This window comes from Hippoglossus stenolepis, chromosome 8, assembly GCF_022539355.2.
Source record: "Hippoglossus stenolepis isolate QCI-W04-F060 chromosome 8, HSTE1.2, whole genome shotgun sequence".
NCBI lineage: Eukaryota > Metazoa > Chordata > Actinopteri > Pleuronectiformes > Pleuronectidae > Hippoglossus > Hippoglossus stenolepis.
In genome coordinates this window covers 9,832,493-9,855,371 of record NC_061490.1, presented here as the reverse complement: position 1 = coordinate 9,855,371, position 22,879 = coordinate 9,832,493, and the positions used below count along the sequence as shown (strand labels likewise).

At 39.9% G+C, this 22,879-nt stretch overlaps 1 protein-coding gene across 6 annotated transcripts in view; it reads left to right on the top strand.

The window, feature by feature from the left end:
• Nucleotides 1–22,879, top strand: part of cobl (cordon-bleu WH2 repeat protein) — a 57,443-nt gene that overhangs the window by 22,819 nt on the left and 11,745 nt on the right. For 3 of the 6 annotated variants that reach the window (XM_035164137.2, XM_035164138.2, XM_035164135.2), the window contains 4 exons: nucleotides 146–217; nucleotides 7,209–7,373; nucleotides 17,503–18,094; nucleotides 21,530–21,694. In XM_035164137.2, the coding sequence (XP_035020028.2) occupies nucleotides 146–217; nucleotides 7,209–7,373; nucleotides 17,503–18,094; nucleotides 21,530–21,694 (994 nt within the window). The remainder of the gene's footprint in view (nucleotides 1–145; nucleotides 218–7,208; nucleotides 7,374–17,502; nucleotides 18,095–21,529; nucleotides 21,695–22,879) is intronic. The other 3 variants (XM_035164140.2, XM_035164139.2, XM_035164141.2) reach the window with 2 other exon arrangements.

Genomic DNA, 22,879 nt, shown 5'->3' with positions numbered 1-22,879 from the left:
AAACCACAATACTTTACAAACTAACTTGTGGTGTGGAGTGGTGCATGCCAGTGATGCTTATTCCTGTTGATAGCTGAGGCAGGATTAATGCATGATGCAACTGAACAGTTGAATGCTGCATGTGAGCTGTGCCTTCCGTTTGCAGACGGAGGAAACATCTGTGGACATGGATGACTGTGATGATAAAGTAACTCAAAATACTGACACACAACCCAATGTAAGTATTACTGACACATCTGGAAATGTCCAGATAAGTGAAATGAAAGTGGGATTTAGTTTTATTGTCATCTCACTTAAACGCATCTCTGGAGCAATCCACTCATATCTTACAGGTGGACATAATAAGAGAAACCCTTCTACAATATGAGACCGATCAGTAACAACAACACAAACTACAAACTTCAAACATCACCACAGGGTTGACAAACTGAAAAAAAGGCAGTAACAGCATTGAGTAATTCATCATGTGGTTTGGTGGTTCCTGTTGTTATGTCCATTCTTTTCTTCTTCTTTCCTGCATGACTGTTGATAATTTGATATGGCATTCAGTTTGACAAATTAAGTCTGCAACATTTATTTGATAAAAAAAACAGGTGATGATGTCTATCAACATTTTGAAAATAAGTTAAATACCAAATAACTTCTGTTTATGGCTGGTTAAGTTTTTTGGTTCATAATGAAAAACAAATTCTAACTTGTCATTATTTTAGAAATTTTTTGAGTAAATATTTTATTGTTTAATCAGTACAATTTTAATCATGACAGCAGTTGAATCATTAGTAATTAGACATTAGATGGTATAGTAAAAAAAACAAGAAACGATTAATGTGAAGATCTTGTACATTTGGAAAAATAAAGAAGGCTCACATAGCTTGCTCTCATGTTTGTGCCAGTACTTGTCTCCCTGAATATCCATCACAAAGGGAGATTGTGCAAAGTTAGCATCAACTATGGAGTCTCAATGGCCACATAATAGGATATATATATTGGACATTTTCCTTGAAGCACATAATAGGACCTTGTTGCGCTTGTAAAATTTGATTGTTGAGTTGTTATGTGGGCTCATATCCTCCAGAGGGCAGCATCTGTCCTCAAAAGGTTAGTCGTCTGCTCATCCCAGGCCAATACAGGAACAGTGCTGCTGCAGTTCTGGCTCCCACTCCCTTTTCTTTTCTACCAGTGTCTACTGCCTAATATAATGACTTTAGATAACACTGTTGGATAGTGATATATATATATATATATATATATAGCTCTTATCCAGCAGTCATCATGAATGAGGTAGTGTAAAGTAAGTACTGATCCATGATCAGTGACCCAGGAAGATCGGCCATAAATGATTCAACTCAAACCAGCCAAAAGTATTTCTGGCTGGGAACATCAAAACTTAATCATCTTTTAACATTGGCTTCAATGCTCAAATAGAAGTTTTGTGTGTATGTGTGTGTTTTTGTGTGGGAAGTGCATCCATGTTGAACCAGACGTACATTTAGATGCCGCATTAAGCAACTCTCCATCTTTTATATCTATAACTCAATCACGCTAATTAGATTTTGAAGCCATGGAGCTCAGTTGAGCAGCAGTTATCTGTGGCTCACCTCAGATCAATATGGCATTTTATTTTATTAGCTAGGAAAAAAACACTGCCTGGCCCCCCCTCATGTTCACTTCACTCGTTCTGTGAAATACAAAGCCCCTGGTTTAACTTCTCCACCCTTTCCCTCTTTGTTCGCTGTGTTGTTGAATCATTGTCACCACTCTCTCCTTCCTTGTCTAAGCTGTCTGTGTGCTCTTCTTCATCCTCTGTGTTTTTTATGTCTTCATCAGATACTTCTGACAACATATCTTCCTTCAAAATATTTCTTTAGGATTTGAAAAAAACCCAGCAACAATGAAGAAAGACAGTGAAGGGAAAAGGGGGGGAAACATGGCAGCAGAGCATGATAAGACATCAAATCTAACAGTTTTTTCTTATTTGCTTTGATTTGAAAGTTTAGAATTTATTCAAAACACAAATGTATCTGAGACATTCAGAGCTAAGTTCTATTTAATTATATTGATATTTCTCAGCCGTATCTGTCTCTTTCCAATGGGATTTAATGCAGCTGGGCTTTTTCTCTCTGATATGATTGTTTCTCAGTCAGGGACTGTTATCAGACCACACACATGCATTTGTGCACACAAGCAAACTCACACACATACTGTGTTATCAGCCTGAAGGCATCAGATTACCCTGCTACATTAGCACTAAAAGCCCAGCCTCTTATCTCTAATTGTTCATTAGGGGCTAATCGACTGTGTGTGTGTGTGTGTGTGTGTGTGTGTGTGTGTGTGTGTGTGTGTGTGTGTGTGTGTGTGTGTGTGTGTGTGTGTGTGTGTGTGTGTGTGTGTGTGTGTGTGTGTGTGTGTGTGTGTGTGTGTGTGTGTGTGTGTGGTCTTAAAACACTAACATGGTCAGAGAGCATCATGTTATACAGCCATGCTGCTTCTGACATAAAATAGGGACATTAGTGCTTGTTTATTCTCTTCTTCTTTTTGAGATTAAATAAAACCAAGGCCCATATTTATCAATCAGATCATATTTATTAATGAAACAATCTCAGAGTGGCAGAAATGTGGCCCCACTTTAGGTACTTAACTTTGTTAGCTTAGGAAGGACATCCTACCGTTGCTAACCTCATGATAACAGCAATTGAATGCAATCACCAGAGGCAACAATTTGGGAGCCTCACAACCGTGAAATCGTTTTTCAGACCTTAAAGTTCAGATACCACTTAAGGAAGCAGGATTCTAAATCTCAAGATAATACAGAAACTGTTGAATATCAAGGATTTCTAAGTGGCATAAATTGTTGATATAGTCTCACCAAGTAAAATGCATTCCAATAGGAATGGGAAATAAAACAATATAATTAATTATTGCAATGTAATTTTCATTAATAGCAATATAACAAGGGTTTGATATATATATAAAATGTTTATCAAGTGTTTGTCATTCTCTGCTCATAAAACCTTCACTTATTACTTAAAAGAAATAATTATGTGACATTTATTGTGATAATTATTGTTATCGAGTGAAGTAATTGATATTATATATGAGTAGAATGCAAAGATGCATATAGCTTATGGACCAAAAACCTACCTGATTATTTTCCAAAATAATGCCACAGCCTTCACAAATGCACTCTGAAATTAATTTTGGTGCAGATATTGTCATTGTAGAACTCTACATTTAAGTTTTGGTGATATTTTTTATATATCTGTGTTTACAAAGTGACTCCCCCATTAGAGTCTTGTTTTTGATACAACCGATCCTGCAGAGAGAAGTTTACACGATGGTGTACCAGTACACCATGACATCATTGTTAGGTGAGGTCACAGGTAAAAAAAGTGCACATTTCTGGCCACGCCCAACCACCAGCGATCTTTGGTACAGTGATAGGTGAAAGAGACTTTCAGTCTAGAGGACGGACATATACATACAAAACTATGATCTTGTTTTGAATGTTGCGGCGTCTTTCTCAATATTGGATTATAAGTGTAGCTTAACCTTAAAAAGTATAAAATCTGCAACTTCTCATTAATTTAATTTCACTCTTCTCAATATAACCAACCAATATTGTGTGTTTTACTTTGCAAAAGGAGAACTAGTTCTCCTCGTTCAATATATGTGAAGGAGTATTCTTCTCCCTCTGAAGTGAGACAAAGTGCGATTCTGACATTTTTGAAAGGCCATCAAAGACTGTGACTATCATTTTCAGATTTACATTTGTGGTTTGTAGTGGGATTAGTTAGGCATTCTCCTGAGATGCATTGTTTTAATTATGTCCCCTGGCGATGCAGATGTTTAATAGATTCCTTTAAGGTTACACACACTTAGAAAATTTGAGCGCACCCAGAGCTTGGGTTCCCCTCAAGTGCTGGAGTGCATTTGCTAGTATTTTCCTCTCTGGCTGTTTTGACAGATTTTAGATTTTTCACCAAGGGGAAAAAGTCGAAGAGAGAGGGTGAGGAAGTCAGGCAGAGTTCATGTGAATTTTCTGCTTTGAACATTTTATTTTTGGGGAGGTGAGAAACAAGCTCCTTTTTTTCAAAAGCTGGAAATGGCATCAATCTTTCACTTCCAACATTTCTTTTTTTGTTCTGTCAACCTCCACATGCCATCTCTACTACCCCGCCCCCGCCCGTGCCCTGCTCTTACCCCTGTCAGTCACAGTGTGCCACGCGTTGACCTGACCGTAAATTTTTTCATCCTGTAATTTTATTCTAACTCAAGTTTAAGTTGTTATTACAATGTTAATGTCCCTATTTCGTGTTTGCAATTAGTGGGATTTTTACATATTTGTTTGTGTTTTTTATGAATCACAGAAATACTAAAGCGCCCTTTCATCTAGTCAAAAAAATCTATTAACAACTGCTAACATCTGGCTTTTAGACACAAGTTCTAATGGGCTCCGACTCCAATTGGCAGGATTTGAAACATGACACTCTGGTGAACTCGCAAACTTGGCAAGCCAGCTAGGTGAGAGAGCACCTCAGTTTTCAGTGCGTTGGTGACGTTGAACATGACTCACCAGGGGAAAAAGAACAGAAAAGCAAACTCCTCTGCTGGCAATGGGGAAGGAGTCAGTCACCTCTTAGCAGGTCTACCCGTGTTTAAAAAAAACTAATTTTGGTGTAAAGCTGTATTTGTTACCTTGGTTACTGCTAAGATGGAAAACCAAACTTCAAACCCTGAAAAGGAGCAAGGGTATAGAAAGTAACAGTTTCCGTCCCCTGTAACTGAACTCACGTTGCAGTGTGAGCTTAAGGTCAAATCGATTCTGTATTTAAAGATGATGGTTTAGTGTTTTGATTCTCATTAGATTGAAGACACACTTTGAACAAGCCAATCCATTATCCGTCTCGTGTTAAACGGTAGTGTTATTCTGGATGTTGTGTCTGTCCTCCACCCTCTTTCCATTTTGATAATCTACTGTCACATGATACATCAACACTCACTATAAGTTTTTAATATAATGGGGATAGTGTCTGGATATAAAGTGAGATTTTTTTAAAGGTTATAAGTGGCTGAAGTGCTCGCAACAGGTTTGTTACTAAAATATTAGTAACTGTAAGAATCAAAAATAATCAGAATGTGAAAAAAGCTGTAAGCCTACTGGACTTCTCTCCTCAAGGCTTTTCACAGAAGTATTGTTCTTTTCCCAGACCCACCCCACTGTGAGATGTTATAACTTTGGGTCCAATTAATTCTAATGATCTGAACTTGCTTTATATCCAGGCATTGTCTGAACGCATCAATTAATCTGCTTTTAAACATTACTTTTCTGAGAGCATGGGGAGGCGGGTGTTGATTTCCCCCGTTGTGCCAAAGCTCTGTACCAAGCTGAGCCATGAGGAGGTTCAGATATTCAGGAGCACTTTGGGCTCTCTTTGATCAAAAGTATTGAAAACTATTTTTCGTACTAATGCCTTAAGTCAGGAGCAGCGACCCTTTGAAAATATGTATGCTCTTTTAACTCCGTCAAATAAATGTTGCAATAACTGGTGTGACTGAAGAATGAACTTTACCTTCCAAAACATACACAGCCGATTGCATTTGCATGTGAAACTTTTAAACTTCTGAACCCTACTAATGATGGCAGTTCATCTAGATATGAAATTAATTTGTATAATAAAGTAATAAGATTTAAATCAATCCTTGAATTAAACTCTGCCGGTGATGTGAGTTCTGTCACTGCTTTTGTTGTATGGTAGTTAACAAGATATGTAAATCAGATAAACACTCCGTGTGGAGAGCAAAAGAGTTGGAACACATTAACCGAAATGCTTTTTAAGTTATCTGCATTCATATAAACATTTAAAAATTGTGTTTTGTTGAAACAGGATATTTTTCATCTTTTAATTCAATGTCAAATCTGTTAATACATATATTTACATGTATTATTCCTCAAGTTTGATCTAGTCTCCTCCATGTTAGATGAGCCCAAAACAGACATAAAGTCATCCCTGAGTGATCTTTCAAAATGTAATGGCATTTCATTCATGGGTCGTGCAACAGCAGCTTGAATAATTTATACGTTTAGAACAGGGGTCGGCAACCTTTACTATCAAAAGAGCCTTCCACAAAATAGAATTCGTCTGGAGCCGCAAACAAATATTTGATAACACAGCTTATAATGTTTTGTATATTGTTATACTCAGTGTTGTGCCAGTTCACACTTGTGAACTGGCACAAAATGAACTAGTTCAAAGTTCAGTGCATGCAGATGAAACTGAACTAGTTCACGTTCATTTGTTCCATTTTTTTATTGGGATGATTTATGTGACAAACTTGCGATCATGTGTTTAGTTATGAATCGATGGTGTCAGATCATGTCTGCGTGTCGCCCCTCTCATTTTAACACTGAGTCCTGACTGTGAGCGTCTCGTCTCGTGTTGTACTGAGCACAAAAATGTTGACGAGTCATTTTTCATGATGTTTAAATGCAGCCTCATAAACTCTGGAGCGAATCAAACAAACACTAAGTTACTACATGTACTGATCAGGTCCTGATAACTAGTGATGAGTGTTTATTAGTTCAAGTGACAGCAGGTCAGAATGGAGGATGAAACAGAAACTCCAGCTCGGTACAAACCAACTGCAGCTTCTGCTCTGATCATGAAGCAGCTGTGATCAAAGAGAAACTCTGTGTTTCACTGTTTCCACTGTTCTTCAACAAAGGCACTTACCGGCTGCTTCAAGTGAACGAGCTCTGTTTTCACTGTGTGTTGTTCTGAGCAAGTGATTTGGGGAGGGGGGGCGGAGCCCCGGGGCCTGTGTGTCTGGGAGCACACGCACACACATTTTCTCTCGCTACTGGTATTTCACATGATGGCCTGATATGATGATAATTTTAAAAATAAGCAAGACTGAACGTTACTCGCGTTCACATTCATCATATGAAAACTGATTCGTTCAGTTCATCGTTCACGAAAAATATAATTGTTCATGCACCACACTGTACAGGGAGCCACTGCAAAGGGGCTGTAGAGCCGCATTCGGCTGCAGAGCCTCAGGTTGCCTACCCCTGGTTTAGAACAAAATTGTTATGTGTTTTGATCATCTTAACTTGTTAGAAAATAGACTGCAGACTCCTCTACAAGTACATGTTTGTTCATATGTATGCTTAGATACATATTTACTTTTATTCCTGATTTCACCTACAGTGTGTGTCCAGAGTCTCCAGTATCGAAGATCGGCCCATCACCGTGGCCCAGTCTCAGTCGGTCACGAATATGTCAAGGATGGCTGAAATCAAGAAGAGACGGGCCCCAGCACCACCAGAGGCCCCAACACCCATCATGGGACATGCTGGCTTTGAGGGCTATCAGGTGGGGAGATTAAACCGCGAAGCTAAATTTATGAGTGAAATGATGAACTAGTCCATCTGAAATCAGCAATCTGTTTGACACGGCCTTTACTTTGAGTATTTTGACCTGAGATTCAACACCTTAGGGTCAGGGTGACCTGTATCGTCTACACTAGAGCAACAGTCTCATTATAGTGTTATGGCGGCATGCTGGGAAATGTTGTTTAGCAACCAACATCCTTCCTCCTTCCCTGTGATAATAGCTCTTGTTTATTTGGAGGAGCTAGTGTTCTTGAGGCTGAAGCTTGTTATCGAGAGGAAACTTTGTTCTCAGGACCGAATGGAGAATGATGTTATTCTCTTTAGATTGATTAACTGAACTGAAGTGTGCATAGAGGAGCAGAAAAACAATTCTGAGAAATGTGTGATGAGAACTGTAACTTACTGATGATGCTACGAACGCCAGCATGAATGATCCGATTCGCAGTATGTCTTGATCTTAGAAAAAAAAACAGTATAAGTTAAGCATTGAAAGCAAAAAGGCAGAAGGTATGAAAATAATTCCACTAAAACACAAGGACCAGGCTTCATTTCAGTCCAAGTGTATTCATGAAGAAGTTATCTTCAACCTAACCAGCTCAACCATTATCTTTACACTTTAGTTTATAACTGTAGAGTTGGATTAACAGTTCCAGAGTTACCAGTGGACCATTGGAGATGTGTTACCACCCTCCTCCATGATATTCACCTATAATTAATGTGTAATATTTGTTGTTTTCCTTTTGTGATTGTGATCATTGTGACTCGACTAAGGAGCTCCTTATTGCTGCTGGGATTATTTCTAATATTGAAATTGTGGTAGTGCAGAGGGGGATGGTAATTTACCTGCCCATGTCAAATTAAAAGTTATGACAGGCACCAGGGCTGAAATCTTGAGAAACTACTGGGAGTCACAAGAGCAGCTACACATAACAGGAGTTGGGAAGGTCATCTCAGGACTTAATGACTTATCTAAGAATAGATTTATCCATCTCGCTCTTATGCCTTCTCTGAACCGTCTCCCTGCCCGAACACAGGAGTCTCATGTATATTCATGTGCTTCTACACGTTGCAAGGTCGTGTTGTGGTGCAGGACACCTCTCATGTTTCACTTCTCTGTTTTGTGGTGTCGCTTGTTGAGGACATGATGCTGATGTGTTTTTCTGGTCTTCTTTACAGTTCAGCTTCAGGTCAACAAGTGACAGAGATTTCATGCGTGTATTCCACAGTAATAACAGAATAGCAGCAATTCTGTAGAAAGTGAAAGTCTGGATTTCATGGGCTTTTTAAAACATATTCTGCAGCATATTGACTGATCTGAGGACACAGCAGAGCTGTGAAGTGTTCAAAGATTAACAGCATGTTTGTTGTGAAAATGTGATTAAAAAGGATTTAGTTTCATGAGAGTAAAGGGTGTCATAGCAGCCAGGTTTTATCAGGACAATATCCCAGGGGCATTGGCATTAAAGAGTGGTGCATGACTAGGAACAATTGTTCATGTCAAATCAGATCAAATCTGAATCCAAGTTGTACTTTCACATGAAATTTGGCATTGCAGTTGCTGGAGGTGGTATTAAGATACAATGGGGGAAAAAAACTGGCACACGTTGCTTGTCAGGAGAGAAACACATCATCCTCAGCAGGTTCAAGCTCCAGTGAAAGCAGATGTCACGCTATACTTCTTAAAATACAATAGTGCAGACGCAGGTTTGTTCACAAGGGATGGGCTGGAATTGGGCCAGCTCGTTTGTTTTTATAGTGTTTTTATGTTTGTTGGGTTTTGTCATTCGCTTCGAACACTCCCACTTCTGCAGCATGCTACCTCACCTGACATCTGTGTGTGCAGTTAAGAACATGCATATGTGTTTGTGCGTAATTGAGGGAGAGCAGGATTAGGCACAGAATAGCTGGTCATATGAGAACGTCTTCCTATGATGACTCCCCTCTTCACAGACCTCCCTCTGCGCTGAACAAGCTTATGTGGTCAACTAATGGTGGCTTACAAGATGCAGTAATGGACACTGACATGGTAATATAAGCTATTGGGATGATGAGATTGTTATAATGAAAGTAAATGCCTCAAATGGCCTTCGGAGAGGCAGAGACAACTATGGGCGGTCATTAAAATCATAGTAGGAATATGGTTAGGTTAAAATCATTCACAAAATTAGGGTCAGCGTCTCTGGATATATATAGATAGATAGATAGATAGATAGATAGATCACTGGAAATAGTCAGATGACACATTTTAGGCCATGGTGACAAGCTGACAGTTGTTTAAAACATTGTATTTTATCACAAATGATCAAATTCAGGATAAGTGCAATTTGTATGTGACATTGCACTGTCTGTTTTTTTTTTTGCACTTTTTGCTTTACATATTCTAAATGTTAGTATAAGAATTTAAGTTGAGTTTACAATTAATGTAGGCTACTTATTACCTCTGCCCAGGAAGTTATGTTTTCATTGGTGTTTGTTTCACTGTCTGTTTGTTATGTAGCAGGATTATGCCAAAACTGCTGAACAAATTAAGAACCCATTTAAGTTTGAAGTGGATCTGGATAAATGGGTGGATCAAGAAATATTTTTTCCCTTTCTTTAACTTTGCGAGAGAGAGTGTCTGAGCGCCCTTCTAGTTGCAAGTACTTTTGATAAGCTAAAAACCTTAGCCAGTGTTTCCCATGTGACTGTGGCTACCCGCCATATCCTAATTAATTCCTAATGAATAAAAAAAATGTCACTTTATATTTTCACTCATTATACGATAAGAGATCTCTAGCTTGGTGTCTTGCTCCGTTCCTGCATCATATAGCTGTGTGCAGCACTATTTGCAGTGAAACTACTTCACCCCTACTACCGACATAGATTGAATGAATTGTGTGGGAAACGCTACCTTAGCCTTATACTTAATCATGTAAACTTTTTTACGTATTATGAATTGTTAAGCTGTTGTTGTATTTCTGAAACAAGAATTTCGCTGAAGAGGATTGTTGATATTTTCCAACGTCTGAGGAACAGTTTTCTTTACACACAGTAGTCAAAATTGTAAATAGCAAATACGCTGGAGACAGATGAGACTATTCCAGGAAGAGTGTGTAGTTGTCTTCAACTGTAAGAGAATCAGATGTTTTCATATGCTGGAGTTCATCGTTGAGTCAAGAGAAGTTTGCAGTTTTGTTTCCTCAGCTTAACATCAATAATCTGTGTCTGTCTTTATGAGAGCAGCACTGGAAAAAAAACATGTTTTGGAACACTGAGTTCAGAGAAACATGAGGGGGGGGTGACCAGTGGTGATAGGTAATCTGTTATTGTGGTTCGGAAAGGAAGCCGTGTCTACATAACCTCTTGCGATAAAGGAGTTCAAACATATTCTCAGCTTGCTGCTTCACTGCTGAGTAACAGGAAGTGCTTCTTGATTCCTCTCTATGCATTTGTACATTTGTGCTCAAGTGTGTTGTTGTGTGCGCAGGAAGAGTGAAAGATGGAGACAGAGTAAGTGAAGCAGAGAACAGGAGGGGGGATGAAGAGCGAAAAAGGCACTGAGTCACGTTATAGAGACAAAAAGTATGCAACATCAGCTCTTGTGAGTTTTTAGACGCGTGTATTTTGGGCGAAATTGCATTGCAGCGTGAAAACTGGTTGGCAAGGCCTCAGCATCACCCTTACCTTGCAGAAGGAGACAGCAGGGTGAAAGTTTAACAGAGGACAAGTAGTGTTCAGGAGCAGTGTGTGAGGGAGTAATAAGATCAGTAACAGGAAGCAGGCTGTCTTTGAGTCTGTGAGAAAACCTGACCAAAAGTCTTAAATGGATTACCTACAGTTAAATATAGACTTTCAGCTTTTATTGCACTTTCACTGCTCCCATATTTCATTTTACAGAGACCTTTTTTAATTTGTGCCACCAGACTACAAATTGAATTAGCCTGCTCTGCCTGCATTAGTCTCTTGATTGGATGTATGTCAGCATTACGTGTATTATCCAATACACTAAACCTTGTTTCTGCTTGTTGGCAGTATTTCTTATGAAATGTAAAGACATGGATGGTAGATATAAGCTGGAGAGCAGGGAACAGACGTATCATGATTTCACGTCACATCTCTTTGGCAACACAAGTGAATCCTGGGAATTAAGATTTGGTGACTCTCAGTTGGAAAAACACAAACGTACCATAGTAGTAGAAACGCATGTATCTGAATAGGAGAAATCTTGTCAGATCTGATAAAGAATGACCTGGGAGAGCTCTGATCATGTTTGCAGATCAGATTATGGCAGTTTGCAATACTATGAGTAAGTGTAGTTTTAGTCCATATATAATGTTTTCGTGTCTGTGTGTTTTTGAGGTGTGTATGCCTTGTATGAATGCAGTTATAAAACACTGCTTGCATGTTAAATGGTTTTTTTTGTACATGCTGTAAGCCTGCCTGAGGTGTGTGTGGCTTCTTGATTGATCGAGCTGGCTGCCTATTGCTCCCGACGATCTGTCACTCTGTGAAAGTAGAGGGTTGACAGCAGAGGGAGGCTTGTTTTTCACAGCCATCCATCAGTGCTGTAATTGTCTATAACGGTAGCTAACTTTAATCTGCTCCGATGCACCGCTCTGGATCAATCAGACAAAGCACAGGTTGCTACTGGATCTTTGTTCAGTATCAGAGTTTCTGTGGCGCTTTTTTCCCATTTTAATATCGTTTTTTCTTCTTTTTTTTCACCTTTTCTTCTGCTGTTTCTTCTTGTCTACTTCACCTTCTGACTGGTTACAGCTTCACACAGTGAATACACCCTCCACTTAGCAACATAAACAAAGAAGCTCAGCAGCCGTACTGTTGTTGGGTTTCATCACTGTTAGTCCCCTGGTCTATTTGTGGTTAGATAGGCTGAGCCTCAGTCAGATAAGTGTCTGTGAGAGAACAAGAGAGCAAAACAATGGAGGGGGAAATCAAGAAAAGCAGTGCAGAGACAGAGAGAAAGAATGTAAACCAGGTTTTCCTAATGTGAGAGGTCAATAGAAGTTTGCAAGGATGTAGAAATGGATGTTTACTTGTCTGCCACATACCTCTACTGTATCCATGTTTTCTCAAGGAACAAACAGGTTCTGGTTAATCAGTTTGAAGCAAAGCGAAATGCTGCCAAAGAAAACAGGCAGCCCTGCCTCCCTCCATCCCTTATTCTTATATCCTTCTTTCTTGAGAACTGTGGTTTTCATGCATATGTGCTACAGTTGAAAACAGCAGGTGTTCCAGCTCTTGTTAGGCAATTCACTATTTTACATGTGTCCTCAAAGGGCCTTGGTTTATTCAGATGGTAGTTTGAGATTTTCAGGGTCAGTTACACACACACAAACTGTGTATATATATATATATATATATATACAGTTTGAGTCAATTACACCATATCCATTGAAGGTTAGTGATAAAAAATAGCATTAAAACTACTATATTTTTTTATTCTATTGAAAGGACCATTAGCTGCGATTAAAAAAAACTTTTACTGTTAGTTTTCTTATCAGTTGTTTCCTGTATCTCAGTAATGCCTTGTGGGATTTTTCTCATTTGGCCCAAACGTTCACTTGCAGTCAAGGATAAACTGATTCGATTTTGGTGGTCAAAGGTCAGAGTGACTTTGACCCACGAAACACGCTTTGGCTGTAACTCAAGAGTTTATATGCTTTTAATAATAACATTTCACACAAATGTCTAAAGGTCAAATTAACTCAGACGTCATAATGTGCAGCAAGAACAATTTTGTTGTAGAGATGTTTCAATAACATTCTTCCCTTTCTGTGACCACTAACAGTACCTGGAATTTGCTCATGTGCATCAGCTGAAATTTTGATATTCACTAGAATCCTATTAAACAAAAAATACACTTGCTGCTACTGCTCGATAAATATTATATGAATCTGGACAAACATGGATACAAACTGCAACGTCATTGGTTGTTGGAAGTGTAAAACTGTGAGCTGGTAATTCTAGTTTTTGCTACATTTACTCACATGCTGTTTTGCCTCATATGGATTTTGTCTTTGTCGTACACCTGCCTAGTAGCAACATAATTACTGTTTATATAAATGTACTAAGTGTCTTGTGTACTGTACGCTTGCTCGCTCTTGTGGTTATGTTGCCTAAAGTGTACTCAAAGTAGTCACTATAAGCTGTCTATTCTTACGCACTGACCTTGAAGATTGTGAAAGTGTGAGTTGGGGGCCAGGAATAGGGGAACTCGTCACCCTGCCATGCGGCCTATGTAGGACAGGATTTGTTTGCACTTGATGCTGTCAAAACACATCGTGTTTGACACCAGCCAGGACAGATGGGACAAACAAATTAAGTGATTCTATTTTTGTGTCCATGTCTCAAACGGTTTGTGGCGGGATCTGAAACCGTGTGTGTTGCGATTTGGAATTCAGATATATTGCAGAATAAGTATATGCTGTATATATATTTTTTTTTTTAGAACCAATATACAGTATATACCTAGATGTAATTGAATAATGTCCTAATCATATTTTATGGTATTTTTTCTAGTCCGTCCTGATCCAGAGTCAGTTCCAATAAATATATATATATATATATATATTGGGATTTCTAATTTGACCTTTCTTTCTATGTATTTAGATTTTGTATTTAATTAATCAATATTATTATTAGTACAATGCTTTTTATTCAGATTTCTCTAACACTTAACCCAAAACATATATGCTCATACAAACATCACCATACAATAAGTATAGAAAAGGTGAAGAAAACATTAAATTTCAGTGGGTTAGTGGGACAAGTTGACGACAATGGAACTGGGTCAGCCATGTGTCTCCTTATCCTCAGCTAGCCTCTTCTACTCCCCTCTTCTACACATGCATATTGTTAAGACTTTTAGCATGAAACTCTTTTCATCATACATGAACAGCCAGACAGACAAACACACACACACACACTAACCCTAACACACGCTAACTGTCTTCTAGCCTATAGGATGTATTTGACCCCAGTGCCCCGCACAGTGCTGAGACAGTTCAGCCGCTATTATTATCTGTGACACGCACATACGTACACATGCATCCGCACACACACATGTATGCATAGATGTACTCATGCATGCTGACATGCAGAGGCACACACACACATACTCCATTTCACATTCCACATTAGCGCTGTAATGTTGCCCTGTTACAAAGCCCCTCACCCATCAAGAGGCCTTCAAAACAACTGATGAATGGTCACGCCACCAGGTTGAAGCCTCCATGGGTGGCCCTATCTGATCAACATGCTCCAACATGGGGCCCTTCGCCTCTCAAACCATAGAGTGGAAAATTTAATGGACACACCAGACTGTCCTGGCATGGCCTTCTATACACTTTTGTGTAAAGGCACATTCCCTTAAAAATATACCCATGTAAACTAATTTCTCAATAGTTCTCTATTGAGCTAATACAAGACTAAATTAGAAGAGGGATTTAATAATGAATTAACCTTTAAGCCTGTGATAAAACTGTTTGTTAGGGAAATACAGGTTGCTCTGTCCCAACTAGTTTTGATTAGCGAGAGAGACTCAGGTTTCACATAAAGTTGACAAAAAATGTGAGCAATTAATTAGTATTGTGGTTATGCTAACTAATTGGTTAGCATAATGAAACGATAATCAGCACCACCATTTTTACTGCAGAGCATCTGTACCTCAATAATAGATTAAACCAGTCTTCAGTCTAAGCATCATTTATGAAACACAAACACTGCAGTGAACAGAAAAAGCTGTAATGAAGTTCTTGATTTTGCTTTTGTTAGTGTAATCAACGTAGAAACAAATAGAATCACATTGTTATGGAAACATGGAAGTCAGATTATCAGATGGTGGATGATGATGTCCTTGCATCCTTTCTTAATCATCAGAAACAAATAAACAACTGGTGACTGCCTCTTTTTTGTATAGTATTAGTATAAGGGTGCCAAGATACGTTGTTTAAAAGTCTGTCACTGAGACCTCGTAGATCTTTAATACACACAAATATGATGAATGAATCGGTCTCTTGTGATAATGACACACTTTAACTTCCTAATGTCAATCCTAAATGAAATTTGCACTTTTTAATGGAAATAAAAGATGTTTTTGCTTCCCTGTGTATTTGCATTTCTCATTCCACCTTCTTATGGTCTCATAGTGTGTCTTTCATAGTTAAATGTTAAAGACTGGCTTCATGGGAAACCTTCTGCTTGGGATTTATTGCAACATGACTTGATTGTGCCAGGACTTGACAACCCACAAGATACTTTGACTGACCTTTACTTTGTTGTGACTTGACTTGTGATGTCATGACACAAGATTAGCTTGAGAAGTAAAAAGCCAAAGTGGTGAGATCCTCCCTCTGAATTGCAGCACTGCATGCATACAGCACCTGTTGAGGAAAAAGTGATCCTTTCTCAACACTGACCAAGAACCTTTTGCAGCTTATCTTTTCTCTTTGTGTAATGTAGGTTTGAAAAACTGGAGCAAATGTTAAATCAATTTCTAAGCAGCCTACATGCTGCGCTCCCAGTCATGGCGCCAACAATCCCATTAGAGCAGCACGCACACGTAACCCTGCAACCCTTAACAACCCTCTAATCCATATACCCCAGCTCAGTCTTACATACAAGATATACTGTTCCCCTCTTGTGTGTGTGTGTGTGTGTGCACTTGTGAGCATATGCGAGTGTGTATCTGTGCTCATACAGTCACACAGAACAGTGTGTGTGCATCTGCATGTGTGTTAAGGCCACAGCTCTCTTCCATTCATAGCCGGGCTTGGCGGCAGTCTTATGTTTCACTCTGCAGGACACACACACACACACACACACACACACACACACACACACACACACACACACACACACACACACACACACACACACACACACACACACACACACACACACACACACACACACACACACACATATCTTCATTGGCAAGTCAGTCATCCATTTCAGCTTCAACCTTGGCCCACATCACTGGTAAGTCTGTATTCATGTATGTATGAATACCAGAGAGGGAGAGAAGCGGGAGACCAAGAAGGAGAAAGACAACCAGTTGGGGGGCCATTTAGATTTCCATAACATGCCATGCAGCGAGTTCATTGAGTTCACATGTGTGAACTTAGTTGGCCTGCAGAAAGGCAAGTTGGCCTGAATGCCTTCTTGTCCTGCTGCATGATGCAACCCTACATGCAGCAGGACAAGGCATGTTCCCTGTAGTTAAGTAATTTGGATCTCTTAGGAAAAAGGTCATCTTTACTGTCCAAACCTGCCCATAGAACTTTTAAACTGACTCTTGGAAGCTGACTTTAGAGAGAGTATGACCACTTGAACAGGAGTCTCATTTCCTGGTAGAATAAATCGGACCCTTTCCCACTTTGCATTGTCACTTTGTCTTTGCTCATTTACCCTCCTGTCCGGGTTGCTTCTATTTGAAAGCACCATCTAACCAGTTTGATATTTAAATGTTTTAGATAGTTTAATATGTTGGTCTTTCCATCAAAGTAATTTTATAAGAAGCATTAAACCGTTTTAATATTATGAAACATCAATTGACAGTTTTAAATCACTTAATCATTTTGTTTTATTTTTTTCCCTATCCCTGAATTAGGTTGTTCTCTGACAGTAATAAAGTAATGTTAAAAATAAAGTGAATATTGACGATACAGGCACAACACATGTGTTTGTGCAAACACTTCCACCCTCTGAACTGATCAATGATCCATAATATTTGAAAATGGTTGATGTCCCTATGGATAATTAGAGATAGAAACACAGCAGTAAAATACACATATCAATATGTGCTATCCCAAGAACACTGCATCACATTAACTGTATCACTGCCAGTCGTTGATATGTCTTGTTGCAGGATAATTTAACGGGAATGTTGGCACTCTGATGGAATTTGAAGACTCAGACGCCTGCCAAAACTACACTTGATTTAATTACTCAGTAGTAAACTCTACCTCAGTCCTGGCAGACTGAATTTACTGGCTGATTTACGGTTGGACCACACACACACACGCGCGCACACACACACACACACACACAAGGTGCTCACATTAACTTTCTACTGTCTCTCTCCTTCTCTTTCACTTGTTTTCTATCAGATGGGACTTGGCTCAGAAAGCCTGCAGAGGAAAAGAAAGGCTCCTGCCCCTCCTCCCACCCCAGCTTCGATCACGTCAGGCTCTGATGACACTTCAGCCTCTGCTGCTCCCACACCTGACATTTATGCCACTATAACACCTATAGCCTTCCGCACCAAAGTGACAGAGTCAGCTCCAGTCTCTTCTACCACTGTGATAGTGCACACAATAAAACCAGTCCCCTTGAAAAAAGTAACACAACCGGCCATCCCAACCGCCAGCTCCCCAACCCCAAGTAGCAGCACCACCGACAGCCTGGCCACCCAGGATTCCAGCTCCGAGATCAGCCACAGCCTTGATGACTCAGATGCTGACCTAGACCAGGCTGGTTCCTACTATAGCACACTCACCAGCAGCACAGCGAGCGGGTCTGTGCGGATGCAGCCCGCAACGAAAAGCTCCAGCAGCAGGATGGAGGAATCGGAGATGTCGAGCAGCATAGCTGCCAAATCCAGTCAAGAGGGGGCCTCAGCCAGCAGCTCCAGGTTGGAGACTGAGTCGGCTGTCAACCTGAAACTGGATGAAGTGGAGAGCAACAGACACAGTGCAATGGGTAAATGACATACATTCAGCACAGCCCATGCAAAAAACAATCCTGCACATGACACAGAAAAACTGTTGACTTCAGTTAAGGTTAAGGTTATTAACTATTAATTCAAGATGAGATAAGATAATCCATTATCAGTCCCACAAAGGGGAAATTTGCCCAAACTTAGTACTATTAGCAGGAGGCACGTAAAGGCCTGAGGACTTCCAGTGCAGCCCACTAGAAAAATAAGTTTGAAATGTATCTGTTATATAAGTGTCTTCCTCTGTTATTAATGCCACAACCTATTTTCAAATCAAAGCTGGCGACACAAACGCGTGTAGACTGTAGATTGAGATTCTTAAACAGCGGATTAGCAACAGGAAGAAGACCAACTGATGGCTAAAGGTAATTATAATGATACAGCAAACAGCACCACATGGGATGAACCTGTAATGACCTCCACCATATATCGTTACACCGTTTTAATACCGTCCATCAATTTCAAGCCAGCTGATGCATCACATTTTCACACTTCAGCACACCAAACATTTATATTCATCAAAGAAAATGAACTTGGCTGTTGATCCCTGAACTTGTGACATTGACGACAAAACACTCGGTATGTTAAAGAAGTGAGACAGTCAGAAGTTGCCTGTAGAGTTTTACTTTTGTTTCCTTCCTGTTTAAAATTGACTGCCCTGGAGAACTGAGCTGTCACACTGCACCAACGTCTGAAACTTAAACTGTCAAAATTGACTTGGTGTGTGTGTGTTGGGGGGTTGTTGACGCCTGTTATGGCTTAAGTTCAAGAACTAGCGGAGCTGGTTTTCATCATGCCACATGAGACAATACAGTCCTTGTCTCCTGCCCACGCTGATCAATCCTTCACATTCTTATCTTTCTCTCTATCCCTCTCTCTTTCTCTATCCCTCTCTTTACTTCTCTCTCATATTCATGCAGCCCGTTGCGCAAACCTTCAAAGCAGGCAGATGTAAAGTCAGATGGATCCATCACAGATTTAAATGGGCTGTACTTGAACTTCTGCTGGCCTCATATTGATCTTTACGTAACCTAGATCTTGCTCTGTAGCAAAGTGAGATTGCAGCAGAGGGCTGTCGTGTCTGACAGGGGCAGACATGAGAGACTTGCAGACCTTAGAAAAGGGATGAGAAAGGTGAGGGTACCAGAACAGAGTTCAGAGAAAGGAGCATGGGAAGGTTTTGGCAGCGAGATGACAGGGGTAGCAAGGTAGAACCAAGGGGACTAGGTGGGTTTAAGAAGAGGAGAATGATGGACAACCAGATTAAAGCAGGAGAAAGGATGAAGTATGAGGAGGTTTGTGCATTAGACAGGATAGAACAGACAGCATGGGGATCATTTATAAATTTATAGACCAAGCTACTTCCCTTTTTCTGTGTCCTGACACTCTGCTGACTGCGTCTTCTTCTCTCTCCTCCTTCACTTTGACTCTCTCTCTTTTTGCAGTCTCCCTCTGTTCCCCTTTACATTGTGTTAGAAAGTTAAGATGTTTATTTATACTAAAATACTTTCAGTTCCAAAACCAACTTCTCTCAAAGCCATGCTTTTTGTTGTCCGACAGACAACCTCAACATCAACTTTTCAACTTTTCACTTTGACTGTAGGATACGTTTCATTGCCAGGCTGAGGACTCTGTTACACATGAGCAGTACATATTTGGCAGCGAATGAATAGCTGGTATACACGTTGGGGCTAGACAACTACACGTACACGTATATGGTGGTGCCCTCATGCTTGTATAGACAGAGACGGACATGTTTACAGTGCATTTATTAGGTTTCAGTTAGTCTCTCATTTATAAAGGTTTGATTTAGCCTTTGATTTATGTAGGTTTTATTTAGCCTTTCATTAAAACAAAATTGATGTGTATGTCGAACTGTAAACTGTTTGTCGTTCGCTCTGACAAGCTTTGTGATAAAGATTTCTCATCGTAAATAAACAGAGGTGGAGCGTGCGTGCGTGCGTTCATGGGCATGTTAGTGTGTGTGTGTGTGTTCTCGTTAGCTCCAGGGAATCAATTATGTCATTTCAAGTTTTCAGCTCAGTTCAAAACAGAGACATTGTAGTACTTACAATAACAGGCATGTGCACGTAAACATTTTCCTTTTCACTTTTACAACTTCATGTTGAAGCAGAGACGTCGATACTAAATTAGTATTTCTGCTGTTTACTGTATCTAGTCAGCACAACCGCCCTTTGTTCACATCTGCGGGGATGCACTGTAGTGCTACAGTTTTCGAGACAGACCATGTTTTTCATGCTGCTATTTACTCGAGCACCTTAGGCATCACTTCGCTCTGTGCAGTGTAAATATAAATAATAAATCAATAGGGAAAGTGGATTCAACCAATTTACCTCTGTGTGTGTGTGTGTGTGTGTGTGTGCGTGTGCGTGTGTGTGTGCGCGCTCCAGAAGCTGTCAGTGTTATGATGGTGTACTTTATCATCTCGGCTCCGCATGCAGTTTCAGTTCCCTCCTATTGTCGACAACAGAGTAAACAGATAAAGCAGTGCATCGACAGCAGCTGCTGACTAAGACAAAGCACACTGATGCATCACAAGCCTTATAAGGAAAGTTCGGTAGCTGCATTTCAGCACTGCTCTTTTACAGTAATTGTGTTTTCGCCCCTACATGAACCAATATGTTATCCGGATTGATTTTGTCCCATTTGTCACTCCACACTTCTATCGGCATCACCTGTCTCCTGTTCTTTACGTATCACGGTCTGCACATATTACATATATTACACAGGGACTCTACTCTATCTTCATTGGTAGAGTGTTTAGCTAAGTAAAAAACAGTTTTACACCTGGTATATATTTTACAAGATACAGGATCTGTGTGAACTAGATCATTGCTACAAGTCACCTTTCTTAGAAAGAACTACTGATCTTCTTCAACAGATTCCCTCCACTACATAATAAACTGTGAAAATTCCACAGGAGCAATAGTAAAAACTTACTCATGAGTATACTGTAAATACTGGAGTAACTTACTCTTCTTTAACACCAATACCCTCTATGGCTCAGCTGACAAAGAATTGAGGTCTGCCCACAGAAACTCAAACTTCATCACCAGAAAAAACAAAGACAAAATGGTGTGAAAGAGGAAAACACTAATAATAATGCACTTTATATTTATATAGCACATTTCAAAAACACTGTTACATGGTGCTGTACAAGTTGAAGATAAAAAATTCAGGGTAAAAAACCCAATTACAGATACAGATGAGAAAAGAGCAAAAACAAGATAAAATACAATATTGTAAAACTATTCAATTAGATTTTGATGTTTGAATAAAGTTGTCTTTATTTTTTTCAGCTTGATAAGAACTCTGCATGTGAGATAACTATTTCACCTTCCTCATTTTTATTTACAAGCATCTGTGTCTGCTCTGCCTGCATGTTCATTCTCCTCCAGGAACAACCGATCAAGCAGTGCCACCCAAACCCCGTCGTTCCCCAGCCCCGGAACTCGCGCAGCTCGCCCCCTCCACTCCTCCCCCGCCCTCCCCTCCCACTGAGCCCACAGAAAATCACTCCCCAGAGAGTCCCATGGAGGAGGAGGAGGAAGCAGCTCCCCAGTGTAGGTTCCAGATGGACATCTCCATTTGCCTCACTCCTGATCTTTCTTTTTCTCTCCTAGAAGCTGCTCTCCTCGTCCTCTAACGTCTTCCTCTCTTGTCTCAATCAGAGTTTTGTAAAACATTTTTGCAAAATTCTTCCTTTTTCTGACGTGTGTGTGTGTGTGTGTGTGTGTGTGTGTGTGTGTGTGTGTGTGTGTGTGTGTGTGTGTGTGTGTGTGTGTGTGTGTGTGTGTGTGTGTGTGTGTGTGTGTGTGTGTGTGTGTGTGTGTGTGTGTGAGAGAGATATACTGGGTCCATGTGAGGTCATATCTATAAATGTCAACATGTAGGTGCTGTTATTTCTTCTGGGCCCAAAGGTCAGGGCCGGGGGGGTCAACACCAATCAAGTGGAGTGCATTTTATGTTGCATTTATACAGTACATTGGAGTATATTAGATGTATAATGGAAGAGATGTTGAACTGTAGGTATGCAACCTTCTGCATCTGTATGATCTGGCTTGCTATACTCTTGTACTTGTATTTCTTTCTTTACTTTTTAGGTTTTTCTCACCGTTTTCCATTTACACCAAGTGAAATGTTCATGATCTATCCATCTCAAATAACATCTGCTCTTTTCTTTACTCCCCACCCCGCACCCTCCTCTGTAGTGTACTGCTGTGGGCCTGTGCGTCTGCGCTCCAAACACTCCTGAAGTCTCTCTTTGGCTTGACCCTTCCTGCGTCCTTTTTCATCAGCTCCCCTTTGCGTTTCCCTCACCCTTCTCCTCCTTTCTGCTGGACCTCCCTCGAACGTTCACCATCCTCTGTCCCTCAAGAAATGCTTCTACTGTCTCTTCTGTCCTCATATATTTGTTGTTGCAGTCTCAATCCTTTCATAATTATTTCTTGTCTCATTTTCTATTCCTTGCTTTCACTTGGTGTCATACCGAATTTGCCAAAGCCAGTTTTCAATGACTTTGTTTTGATTTGATGAGGACAGAAGATGCCACAAGTGATAGCAAGATACCTTTAAAACAATATGTTGTTTGTTTTTTCATTTTCTTCTTTTTTTTTTTACAAATATATGTATATACTTTTGTTGGTTTTGCATTTAAAGTTCATCTGCTAGCTGTCATTGATAATGCATGAGATCAGGGATGAGGTAAAAGTGGACACGCAGAATGTGGTCAGAAGACGATACGTTGA